Source organism: Lithobates pipiens, unplaced genomic scaffold (assembly GCF_037356315.1).
Source record: "Lithobates pipiens isolate NorthernLeopardFrog02 unplaced genomic scaffold, aLitPip1_a1.2 Scaffold_3, whole genome shotgun sequence".
Classification (NCBI taxonomy): Eukaryota; Metazoa; Chordata; class Amphibia; order Anura; family Ranidae; genus Lithobates; species Lithobates pipiens.
The window spans coordinates 84,745,727-84,759,483 of NW_027507790.1; the positions used below are offsets into that span (position 1 = coordinate 84,745,727).

Genomic DNA, 13,757 nt, shown 5'->3' on the forward strand with positions numbered 1-13,757 from the left:
TGGATATCTAACACACACACACACACACACACAGTATGGCAGCACAGTGGCTAAGTTGTTCGCGCTTCCACCTAGCAACACTAGGGGTTGTTGGTTCAAATTCCAACCAGTGCAGTACCTGCCTGGAGTTTGCATGTTCTCCCTGTGTGGGTTTCCTTCCACACTTCAAAGCCATGCGGGCAGGTTAATTGGCAAGATAGGGACCTTACATTGTGAGCTCCTTAAGGGTAAGGGAGTGATGTGAATGTACGCACAACCTATATATATATATTTTTTTATTTTTTTAACTATTGGAGTGGCCCTGAAGTAGTCTGTGGGCTAGCTATACATGCTAGCCATGTGTTAGGAAGCTGCGCAGCCTGCTTAGAGGTTCTTGGAAGTGGGTTTATACATAGGACTCTATAGGCAGCTTATATTGTTTAGAATATCTTGCAGTGTCCAATTAACAGACTGAGGTACAGTTTCTGATAAACTACATTAACATACAATGCAACAGATATTAACCCTCTGTTTAGGACAGAAAGTGAGCATATCTAGTTGACAACTGATGATCTCCCCTGGCAGCATAGAACAGACAGGGCCAATTGCAGTCAAATATAGCTCCTAAGAGGAGTAGTAGTAAGAGGAGTAGTAGTAAGAGGAGTAGTAGTAAGAGGAGTAGTAGTAAGAGGAGTAGTAGTAAGAGGAGTAGTAGTAAGAGGAGTAGTAGTAAGAGGAGTAGTAGTAAGAGGAGTAGTAGTAAGAGGAGTAGTAATTTTTTAATTTCCAATAATTTTCCAAAAAACTTTCCAAAAGGAATAAAAGTACAGTACAGCGTACATTGCAAAGTCATGTTTTAAGAATAAGAAAATAAAATAAAGTTGTACAAGGGCTCATGTTTCCATGAACATACAGGTAAAGAACACACAAAATAGAGTAACAGGGGAGCGCTGAGAAAAACCTAGCAGTATACACAGAAGGGGTGTTGTACAGCTTTGGCATCTAACAGGTCACGCACGTCGATCATCAAGAGGATTTCACTTCACTTAATAGCAATAATGCCAATATCCGACATGTCATCTAGAATAAAACAAGACAAGGTATTCGAGCTAAACTGAAAATATAAAAACTTTTCATCTATGCTTACAAGTTGGGGGGGGGGGGGGGTACAAGTGGTAGAAGTGAGCTGCCCCCCTCCTCCAGTACCACACATGGGGACATCGCACTTCCCAAAAAGGAAAGACAGGAGTAAGAATTTTTTTTTTTTTTTTTTTTTCTGTTAAAACTTTAAAAAAAAAAAAAAAAGAAGAAATTAAGTGCTCGCATTCAGCGTTTACATAATGTAAAGCCCCCCCTAACCTATCACAGCCTCAATGTCCTCTGTTATTCATGCATGGGAGGTGACAAGGAGGAGTATATATCGGTGAAAATACCATTCCATCACTGCTATCTGGAAACAATTTGGGATCAAAATCGTTGGGCATGTGGTGAGGGGGGCATACTGCCACAATTAGTTTCTAAAACCAAAATTCCATTACCCAAACTTCCATATCCCCCCCCCCCCCATCTACAGTTCAGACATGCGTTCTATGCCCAGTTTGGCACATTCTAAATGCTGGTCAGTGTGGGAGATTTGGAAGCTCTGTTATGTGATGGATGCACGCACTACCTAAGGCACTCTACAATTTATAAACCACTATTCACAGATACAAGCAGGGTCCTGATGTCATGTAGACATGCCTGGCTAGCTGATTTCCCTCAAATGAGTGGTGATGATTGGGGCAATATGTGGGAAGCCCCGTTCACTAGTCTCTTATCAGCAAAAGGATGACCTTAGTCAGTATAAATTCCTTCATAGGGTATATTTGACTCCTGCTAGACTAGCCAAGTTCTTCCAATCTCAGTCCTCTGCCTGCTGGTGTTGCCCCGCCGCACAAGCTGACTTTATACATATCCTTTGGGATTGCACACTATCTAGTAGTTTTGACTGGATGTTTTGCAAAGTGTTCAGGTGACGTCACAACGCTACATATTCATTCCATTGCAACTTGTTTAGTAGACCTGGTGGATTCTTTGTCACCTAAAAATGTGATATATACATTATTCTCCTTTGTTATTCTTTAATGCCAGGAAAATCATTATTTTGTCATGGAAAAAGCCTGTGGCTCTGGCAGTATTTGCCTGGAAGGTGTTAATAAAACTCTACCATTATACAAAGCTATGCCAGTAAAGGTCTGTTTAAGGGGGTCCAGGGTACGCTCTTCCAAGGATATATTTGACGATTGTGACTTGGCATGGCAATCAATTTTTTTTTACAGTTATGTGAAATGGAACACGTAATATAAAGTTGGTGTTATCTCGGTGGATGTTACTGCATCACAAAAGGTCTTCCTCTATAATGTAACTTATTGCCAATAATGGGCATCAGTCTCATTATCAGAGCAAGGGAGAGAGCGGCGCTGATTTGAGTGTTAGAGGTTGTGTGAATGCTTGTGCTTCCCTATGTTCTTTAGCATTGGTTATTCATACTTTTGTATTCGGACTACTACATACTCTCTAATTGATATCTTTAATTCCATATTTCATGTTGAAAAATTCTAAATGATAATATAAAAAAAAAAAAAAAAAAACTTAAAAAAAAAAAAATTTGAAAGTTTGTGTTATCCCAAAAGTGAAAAACACTCTATAAAGGGGATAGAGAAAGACATGAAACCTTTAGTAGAAATATCAGTCCTTATGGAGCGATGATGAAAATGGTGATATTTGGTATAATGCAAGGTGGGGACTGGCACCGTGCATATTAAAAGACAGTTGGTTAGCACGGCACTGTAATAGCGCATGTTATTAAAGTGGCAGTAAACACACAATGCATAATTTCCCTTATTAGAAGCTGTCTACTATAAGTTAAATGTCACTGACTTTGCTGTCATCCACACTTGAGCCCATTAACAGCTGTAGCTTGAATTCTGCTTTAGTGACGTCAGCAGCGCATGCACGATTTTAGGACGTCATCTAGGACACGATCTGTGTGCCATCAGTCAAGATGGCCCCCTGCCATGCCAGCGTCATCGTTACTTAAGGCATATTTATTCAGTATTGCGAGAGTAGCGTCCCCTTGTGTGAGTGAGTGAGTGAGTGAATTATCATGCTTAATGCGGAAAGGAATACCCAGGAAGGTACAGGCTTCAGCAGGTATATAGAACAGTGAAAGCAAGGGAAAAACAAAACTAAACATTGTAATATTATTTCCCATAAAAACTAGTATTATAATGTGCATCATTATGAATTAAACTATTGCCCTTATGTTTGTCTATTCATGGCAGCTAAGTTTACTACCGCTTTAAGAGACTACACACTGCTCTGAAAAGCTGAAACACTGATCCATTAAATAACCGTTACATTGTAAAATATAGTAAGACAAACCATACTCTGAACTGTCAGTTAATTTATTCAACATTTTGGCGTTATCCTCTACAACCTAGATTTATTTCCAGTGAATCCATTCAAACTGTCCTCACAAAAAAGTGCTCACCCAATCTAGCCAAATCATAATTATGCCTTAAAGTGGACTTTCACTCATTGCACAATCCCAACCACCTCCTTGCCATTTGCACATTTATCCAACTTTTTGTTTTGGGTAGCAAGTACCTCTTTCGGTATGACCTCACTGCAATGCATGTGCCATTCAGAACTCTGATCCATCAACACCACCAGAAGTGAACCTCAGAATTCTGAAAAAAAATTACCTGAAAGAAAGCACTCATACCTTTTTAGCGTGCTATAAAAAACAAGTTGCTCTTTTATTCAACAGACCTGAATCTGTTATAGCTGCAAAGGGTGGGCCAACTTAATATTAAACCCTACGGACTAAGATTGGGGTGCCATTAAAGTTCATGCACGTGTAAAGGCAGGCGTCCCGATACCTTTGATAATCTAGTGAGTGTGAGTGTGTGTGTGTGTCATACAATTGCAAACACACAGACTCCCACAAAACACTTGAATCTTGGCAGAATCAGCAGAACATAGATTATCTAGTCAAGTGGTCTCCAAACTGTGGCCTGGGGGCCAGATGCATCCAGCTTTAGCTTCATTTTAATAACTGAATCATCCATGTTTATGTATTCACTATAAATAAAGACTTGTTCACACTTGCTCAAAATACTGATGCTAAAAAAAAAAAAAAAAAAAAATGCCTATAGTGTTAATGCGTGTTCAGCATATTTGATAATCATTTAACATGCATTAAAAATGCTCCCGCAAATGCCCAGGCTTTTTTCTTTTAGTTGTTGTGAACAAGGCCAAACTTGCTGTAAACGAATGCCCGCGAGTTGCCATAGATCGAAACGGAAGGAGTAGAAATGCTTCAACTCCTTCTAAACTCAATATGTAGCTTCATTTTTCACATGACGCAAGCGCTCCATGCTTTGATAATGTGAACAGCTCTGTGTGCTGTCCATAATATAAACTGCAGACTGTTCTACTAAGCATTTGAGGGGCGTCAAAAAACACGCTGCAAACCCCTGCTTTTATTGCCCATGCATATAGAGTATTAAGGGCCTAATTCCACCCACACACATTGATGATCATTTTTCTGATAGTGGTAGTAAAGGCATTTTTGTTGATTTATACCTACCTATAGAAGGCTTACCTGTAGGTACAGGAAATATCTCCTAAACATGTACCGTTTAGGAGATATACACTTAAGCAGTGATGAAGTTGTCACCGGCGCATGCGCACTGTTTTCTCAATGGATGGCGGGCCGTGACTCCTGTGCGCATGCACAGGAATGACAACATGGTGACTCAGCCAATCAGAGGGCTGCAGCCCACGAACCTCAAAAGAAAGACCAGATGAAGATGGTCCTGTCAGCGGTGACAGCGTGCTGCTGGAGGGCTTCATTTTCAGGCAAGTCTTTCATAAATGTGCTAGCATGCGGCGCATACTAGCAAATTATGAGCTGAACTTGCAGGGAGATTTTTTTTTTGTGTGGTTTTCTATCACTTTAAGCTTGCGTTCAACATGGCAACTCATTTTCAATGCACCCTCACACTTCATTTTCATCCAGCACACCACCAGGCAATGTACATTTTCTTTACTACATGCGCTGTGATCCTCTGAGACACAGGTGTAATTATCTGCTCTGTGTATAGCACTGGGGTGCCCTTGAAAATAATGGCAACACACCACAAAGCACATACACACGTTGTTGTACCATATATTGCACATGATAAAAGGCATAATAGATCATACCTGGGCAGGTATAATGTAATCAGCAACATCCCAAATCCTCAGTCCCAGCTCTGACGTGTTCGTCACTGCAACGCCTTTCACTTTGGAGGTCACGGAGCTAACCACTGTGTCGAATTCTTGGTAACCTTTCTCCCAGACGAAAACCCACCTATCACAAGACAAAGTATACAATGAACAAAATAAAAAGATTACATATGAGATGCAGTCTGTCTTTTTTTTTTTTTTTTTTTTTTTAATCTTTGTCATTTTGATCGTTTGTAGGTCGATTCTGCTATTGTTCAACTTTCTGTAATGGTGGCCACACGCGCTTTAATAAATGATCAATCCTTAGTTGACAACCCATTTAATTTATATGCCACACAGGGGAATTGGATTCCAATAGATACGATATGACTAACTTGCAATTGTAAATTACAGATTACATCCCTGTTTCCCTCATATCATCTCATTATCTGATCAATCAAAAATAGTCGTATTCGTGAAGTATCTCAGTGATTCCGATCAATGCAAAATTATCAATTATTTTTCACCTGGGGCTGATCAACCCAATTTGATATAATCAGATCAGAATTGAGTCTTAATCGATCAGTGGGGAAAATAGTATGGTGGTTCTATTGTTTTGATAACATGTCAGTTGGATAAAAAAAAAAAAAAAAAAAAAAGACAAAGCTATCCAGCAAAAGTAGCAGATAGAGGGTTGAAAGAAATACTGATAGGAATGCTTAAAACAAATCAGCTTTTATTTATTCAAAACCTTTGTCCTAAAAGAAACAAAACTATGCTGTAACTGCTTATAACGTGTTAGCTGGTATCTGTTAGTCACTTATCTAAAGTCCAAGGCTAATCATGCATTACAATCTGATTGTACAATATTTTTATATGTATGGACAACTATGCCTCATAGGATAGAAAGTAATTGGATAGTTTAGGAGGTCCTCATATTACATGATAAAATGCATGCATATATGAATGCAGCGTAAAGGCTCCATGCACACCGAAGCTCAAAAAAGCTTTTTCTGGATGCCAGATTGCTGGCAGAAAACGCTGGTTTAAAAACGTACTTTTACCAGCGTTTTGTACTAGCGCTTTTATGAGCGTTTTTAGCGTTAGCGTTTATGGGCGTTTTTAATAAAAATACACAGAGGACACTCCAAAAATCCCACAATGCATTCCAAACTCCTACAATGCATTGAAAAAATAGAACGCTGAACACTAAACATGTGTTTATGAGCATTTATGAGCGTTTGTCGTTTTTTGGCGGTGAAAAACTGCACTTTGAGCGCAAATTTCCGGCATTCAGAAAAAAGCCCATAAACACCACTTCTCATTAAAGCTAAAAAACGTCCATGTGTGCATGGACACATAGGCTAACAAAGAGTGGAGTTTATGGGCTTTAAAAAAAAAAAAAAAAAAATGCCCAAACTCCAATAAACTGCAATTTCTGAGCTCCAGTGTGCATGGAACCTAAAGGAAGATTTGTATACGAGTATAAAACACACCTGGGGCAGGTATGCAGGCAGCACACTCCAAAAACTTCAAGATGTTACACAAGATATTCAGAACTAAAAGCCACGTTCACATCGAGCCGATTTGACATGTCAAATCGCATGTCAAATGGCCGCCAACGGCATTGTCTGAATCGGTGCAAACGCCAACTATGCGGCACCGCACCAATTTCCAAAAGTAGTTACATTAAGCGACTTTGGGGGCAATTTGAATAGACATCTGTACATGAATTCACATGATTTCACACCCACCTTCAATGTGAACCTATGCTTAGGACTAGTTGATGTATTTTACCATGTTCCAGTACAGTTCTGTGCAGGAAAAATTCAGAATATTCTACTTTTTTTGCTGGCACCGGAACTGACTGCACTGGTGTGAATTATGCTATTGTAACCATGCAACCTGCTTTCTATGCAGAAAAAAAAAGCACTGAAATGTATGTGGGGTGAACTAGCCTTAAAGTGAGATTATATATATGTCATACTTACCTCCGCTGTGCAGCTCATTTTGCAGAGTGGCCCCGATCCTCGACTTCTGGGGTTCCTCGGCGGCTGTCGCGGCTCCTCCTCACATCAGATAACCCCCTAGAAGAAACGCTCTCCCGCGGGCGCTTTACCTCGCGGGTGTGCTCCCAAGTAGGGTTGCCGCCTCATCCCTTTAAACCTGAACACATATGAATTACACAGGTTTTGAGGTTAATTTATTTCAGATAAGGCACCAAGTGGGTTTAATTACCACACAACCTGTGTAATTGATAAGTAATCGGTTTTAAAGGGGTGAGGTGGCAACATTACTACATGAATGCCGTGCTGGGCCCCACCCCCACATCATTGGATTTGATTGACAGCAGCGGGAGCCAATGGTTGCGCTGCTATCAATCTATCCACGCAAGAGCTGGGACCCCATGCAGCGAGGGAGAGCGCATCTCCGCCAAGTGAATGAAGGGGCTCAAATGGTGTAGGCTTAAAAACGAAAAACCGTGGATACAGACAGAACAAGCAGCGATAGATATCCCATTGGAAGGATTAGTGTGGATTCCAGATACAGAAATACCAATAGGAATGAGAAAACATCCAATACTAGGGGAGACATTACGAATAACTAAAAGAGTATTCAGGAAAACATCTATTTCAAGAATTCCCAGTCCGCTCCTTCCTATCCTTGGTACCCCAGCATTTCTACCGGGAATGACAGATCCAAAATTTAAAACAATACGAGACAGAGGCATGAGCAGAATTTGTCATTTCTCGGTAGGCAATCGGTTAATGACTAAAAAAGATATTGAAAAAGGAATGACATTAGGACTAGACCCTTTCAGAATGAGGCAATTAGAAGCCTTTATTAGATCTAAATCAAAGGTATATGTAGAAGTAAGGGCATTGACTGAGTTTGAAGAGATCTGTTTGAAAGGAGAGGAACTGAGACATCTGATGTCTTATTTTTATAGTATGTTAATAGAACAGGAGACTCCACAAGATTTGCCCTTTCTGCAGGCTTGGGAAAGAGACTTGGGGACTACGTTTTCCCCAGAACAAAAGGATAAGATGTTGCTGTTTAATCAAAAGGCCTCGATTGCAAGCAGATATCTAGAAGGGGGATATAAGATCCTTTACTAGGTGGTATAGAACACCAAAAGTGTTACATCAAATGTACCCCCAGATATCAGAGACATGTTGGAGATGTCATGGAGCAGAAGGAACATTATTACATATATTTTGGGAATGCCCAAAAATTAGAGTGTTCTGGGAGATGGTAGCCGATACTATTGTAAGGATTACAGGAATTGACCTGGGAGATAAACCGGCAACTTTTCTGCTGCTGGACATCCCAATGGCAATAGAAAGATTCAAAAATTCTTTGCTGAGACATTTATTGATAGCAGCAAGGGCATGTATCCCGGTTCTGTGGAAAAAAAGCAACCCTCCAGCTAGAGCACAGTGGTTTCAGAGAATTGCAGAAATCCAACAAATGGAAAATTTAACAATGACAATGAGAGATCAAGATGAGAAATATCAGAAGATTTGGGCTCCATATCTAAATTACAGAGAAAGTATGATGTAAAACATTTGAAATATGAGAGCAGGCGGGGTGTGGTGGGGGGGGGGGGGGGGGGGAAGTGAGGGGGGGATTATAGTGAAAATTCCAAAATTTTTTTTTTTTGTTTGTATATTTATTTATTTATTTTTCTAGGAGGGAAGGGTGAGGGATGGGGGAGGATGACGTGGAATTGAGGTATGGATTGAAATATTATAAGATTGTTATAGCTGTTAAAGAAGTTGTAGATGTATAACGAAATGTAATGTGAAATCTATGGAAAGAAAAGATGAAAAAATAAAGAATTTATAAAAAAAATGAAGGGACTCAGGTAAGTAAAACAGGGGGGCTGGTCACTGCCAGCAGTTTTTTCATCTTAATGCATAGGATGTATTAAGGTGAAAAAAAAAAAAAAAAAAAAACAAGGGTTTACAACCTCTTTAAAGATTGTGGACTATTACACGGTTGTGCGTTTTTGGTGCACGCATATGATACTCCTATATGTGAATGTAGGAAAGCAGTTTGAATTCTCTCACATATATAAAAGGGATTGACAAATGATTTTATAATGAGTAGATTGGATGAATAGATATGATCACAGGTGGTTTATTTTGAGATGGGGGAGATTTACTAAAACTGGTGCACACAGAATCTGGTAACCAATCAGCATCTAGGTTTAATGTCAAAGCTTTAGTCCTCGTTCACACCAATATGATTTGACTATTTGAAATCACATGACAAGTCACACCCTATTTTCGGCAATGGAACCGATCAAATTATTGCGACTCAAGTTACAGCGACTTTGAAAAAGGTTCCCGCACAACTTTTTTTCTGCCTTTTCACTGCAACTTGCACTGACTTCTGTTAAATGAAGTCGCAAGCCACAGTGATCTGCGGCTTTGAAATCGTGCTAAAGTAGTGCCATGTCAAAACTGCCATGGTGTGAATCAGGGCTCAGTGAGCAAGCTGAAACTGGAAGCCGATTGGTTACTCTGCATAGCTGCACCAGATTCTGGGTGCACTAGTTGTAGTAAATTCTACCCAAAGTTGGGCATGGTTTTGGGGGGAGATGGATTGATATAAAGAAAAAAAAATTGTTTTGAGGTATGCACTGATAAGAGTGCATAAAAAGGGAATTGGAGGGCTGTACCATTCATTGCTTGATTTTTGTTTCCTGGTGTGTGAATCACATTTATTGCAGCTGGCTCTCGTGTTAAAGGGAGGGGTATGCGATAACTGTAAACCTAATCTGTTGTTTCTTTAACCTGTCTTTACAACTAGGGGCATACAAGAGCTCCTTAAAGCATTATTGTAGCAGTTTTTAAATACATGCATTTACTAAGATAGGAGCACACAGAATCTGGTGTAGCTGTGCGTAGTAACCTATCAGCTTCTAACTTCAGCTTGTTCATTTAGAGCCGGTTCACACTGGGACGACTTGTTTTGGCGTTCCGTTCTGTACAATGGAACCGTTCTAATAGGAGCGACTCAAGTCGCTCCGACTTAGAAAAAGGTTCCTGTACTACTTTGGGGGCGACTTGCATTGCCTTCTATATAGAATTTGTTTTGCAAGTTGCCGCTGCTGTCGTGTGCAGGTCGCCTGAGGCAGTCGCGCTACAAGTCGCTCTTAGACCCCATACATAATATTCGATTTTTGTCTTCAGATTTACCAAAACCATATAATATGAGGTCAAAAGGTCCGGTTCACACACATGGATGTTTGAATTGAAGCTCTGGTTTCCCTGCGAATGAAAAATCAGTTGTTCAGCGTTTCACGTCCGTTTTTGATCAGTACCAGGTCAGGTTTACAACAGGATTTAATCCTGTTAACAATGGAATGCACCTGCGATTTAGATGCATTCCCATATAAGATTATGTGCTTGCAATCCGCACCGCTATGCCCAGAAAACGCACACTTTTTGGGGCAATGCGGAGTGCGAATGCAACGCACATATGTGAACCAGCCTCCTTCAAATGCACGTATTTTAAAATGTCATGCGAATTGGATCCGGTGCAATTCTCATAGGTGTGAACCAGGCCTAAGAGTTTTAATTTGAAATGCAATCAGGCAGGCCACTGCACTACATGGTTTTGGTAAATCTGAAGACAAAAATCTGCAGAAAATCTAATAGTGTGTATGGGACTGTGTGTATTAAGCCTGTGTTGACATCGGAGTGATTTGCCATGTCAAATCACTCCTATATTTGCTGGCAACGGCACTGTCCCTATTGGTGCGACAACGACTTTGCAACGCCACACCGATCTCCAAAAGTAGTTCCTGCACACTACTTTTGGCGACTTCAATAGACACCTGTGCAGGAATCCACCACATAGATACATTTTCAAATTTTCCCCGGACTCTAACTCGCATTCAGTGTGAACGAGGGAAGGCTCCTTTCACACCAGCGGATTGATTGGGTCCCCTGTCTGTTTCTCAGGCAGACCTGATCAGACCACCCATTGCTCTCTATGGGGCAGAAAATGTCATTGAACATATGTCCGCTGACACCCGCCAGGCATCCGCTAAGAAGAGGACATACGGGGATACGTTCTCCATCCATCTCGTGGATTGGATCAGATGACATTCGGATGTACACTCCAGTTTTAGTAAATCAATCCCAAAGTACTGAGGATGGAGACAGCCAGGCAATTAGCATTTCAGGATGTCAGAAATGTCCATGTCTTATTACCCGCAGTAGAGGTTCACTATAAAACAATGTACATGAGATCTGTACCAGGCATTCAGATTTCTGAAATAAATGACCACTCTTCTACAAAAGTCAGAAAGAAACGAAAACAAATAGTACAATTGTGTAAATAGATGAGAGCAGAACATAGGAGAAGTGGTGAGATCAGGGGGATTGTACAATGATACAAATGTCCACATCTCAGCGTCCCATCATCTCTCCATACTAAGCAACACTCCTATAGGATGGACATAAGGATGAGTAGTGGAGGGAACACTATACAGAGGGATCAGCCCCTATAGTAATGGAGGGAACACTATACAGAGGGTTCGGCCCCTATAGGATAGACATATGGATGAGTAATGGAGGGAACACTATACAGAGGGATCAGCCCCTATATGGGATGGACATATGGACGAGTAATGGAGGGAACACTATACAGAGGGATCAGTCGCTATATAGGATGGACGAGTAATGGAGGGAACACTATACAGAGGGAACAGCCTCTATATAGGATGGACATATGGACGAGTAATGGAGGGAACACTATACAGAGGGATCAGCCCCTATATAGGATGGACATATGGACGAGTAATGGAGGGAACACTATACAGAGGGATCGGCCCCTATATAGGATGGACATATGGACGAGTAATGGAGGGAACACTATACAGAGGGATCGGCCCCTATATAGGATGGACATATGGACGAGTAATGGAGGGAACACTATACAGAGGGATCAGCCCCTATATATGATGGACATATGGACGAGTAATGGAGGGAACACTATACAGAGGGATCGGCCCCTATATAGGATGGACATATGGACGAGTAATAGAGGGAACACTATACAGAGGGATCAGCCCCTATATAGGATGGACATATGGACGAGTAATGGAGGGCACAGCCCCTATATAGGATGGACATATGGACGAGTAATGGAGGGAACACTATACAGAGGGGTCAGCCCCTATATAGGATGGACATATGGACGAGTAATGGAGGGAACACTATACAGAGGGGTCAGCCCCTATATAGGATGGACATATGGACGAGTAATGGAGGGCACAGCCCCTATATAGGATGGACATATGGACGAGTAATGGAGGGAACACTATACAGAGGGGTCAGCCCCTATATAGGATGGACATATGGACGAGTAATGGAGGGAACACTATACAGAGGGATCAGCCCCTATAGGATGAGTAATGGAGGGAACACCTGTCCCAGGTAAGGAGCACTGACCCATCAGACTCTCACATACCCGATGACGTAAGCCAGGATCAGCAGCTGGATGACTCTGTTGAGTAGCCCGACCTTCCTGCTCTTAATGAGCGCTATACGAGGGGTGTTGTAGTCGAAGATACAGCTATAGACCTCCCGGCAGCAGCCCCCGCTAGACATGACTGAGGACGGTGCGGGAACACCGAGCAGGCAGGACTTGTGAACTCCAAGCAGTCATATGACCATTCCACAGGTTAGGATCTGTCCCACTATACAACGGGGAGGAGCTGGATACAGCGCACACACGACACCTACTGTTCACTAATGGAACTACCTCTGCTCTTTATCTCATGTACAGTGTAACATAAGATTCTTCTGTCCTGAGCAGAATCATCTGTGGATTGTTATAAGGAAAATATTTCTACACCACCGCTCTAGTATAAAAGTACTACATCTATTCCTTCACATACATTTTGTTGATTTTCCAAAGATTTGACAAGGTCCAATGAGGAAAAAGCATACAAAATATGTACATTGCATGTCAGCTGGGATATCAACTTACACAGGGAAGGGAGAATATACAGAGCCTTGAAAAAGTATTCATACCCCTTGAAACTGTTACTTAATGTCACTGGCTACTGGCTAATGTCACTTACTACTGACCCCTGAACTCCACCTCACTGGCTACTGACTCCTGAACTCCGCCTCACTGACTACTGACCCCTGAACTCCGCCTCACTGACTACTGACCCCCTGAACTCCGCCAACTGACTACTGACCCCTGAACTCCGCCTCACTGACCCCTGAACTACGCCTCACTGACTACTGACCCCTGAACTCCGCCTCACTGACTACTGACCCCTGAACTCCGCCTCACTGACTACTGACCCCTGAACTCCGCCAACTGACTACTGACCCCTGAACTCCGCATCACAGACTACCGACCCCTGAACTCCGCCTCACAGACTACTGACCCCTGAACTCCGCCTCACTGACTACTGACCTCTGAACTACGCCTCACTGACCCCTGAACTACGCCTCACTGACTACTGACCCCTGAACTACGCCTCACTGACC

General features: G+C 41.7%; 1 protein-coding gene across 2 annotated transcripts in view; it reads right to left on the reverse strand.

Moving 5' to 3' along the window:
- The window catches only part of P2RX4 (purinergic receptor P2X 4), a 105,994-nt gene extending 93,042 nt beyond the window's left edge, over positions 1–12,952 (reverse strand). Inside the window, exons 1-2 of one of the 2 annotated variants that reach the window (XM_077461987.1) lie at positions 12,721–12,950; positions 5,230–5,377 (exon numbers count right to left, since the gene is read on the reverse strand). In XM_077461987.1, the coding sequence (XP_077318113.1) occupies positions 5,230–5,377; positions 12,721–12,860 (288 nt within the window). In that variant the 5' untranslated portion in view covers positions 12,861–12,950. Of the gene's footprint in view, positions 1–5,229; positions 5,378–12,720 lie in introns of both variants that reach the window. The other variant, XM_077461988.1, reaches the window with a different exon arrangement.
- Between the last annotated feature and the right edge of the window lie 805 nt (positions 12,953–13,757).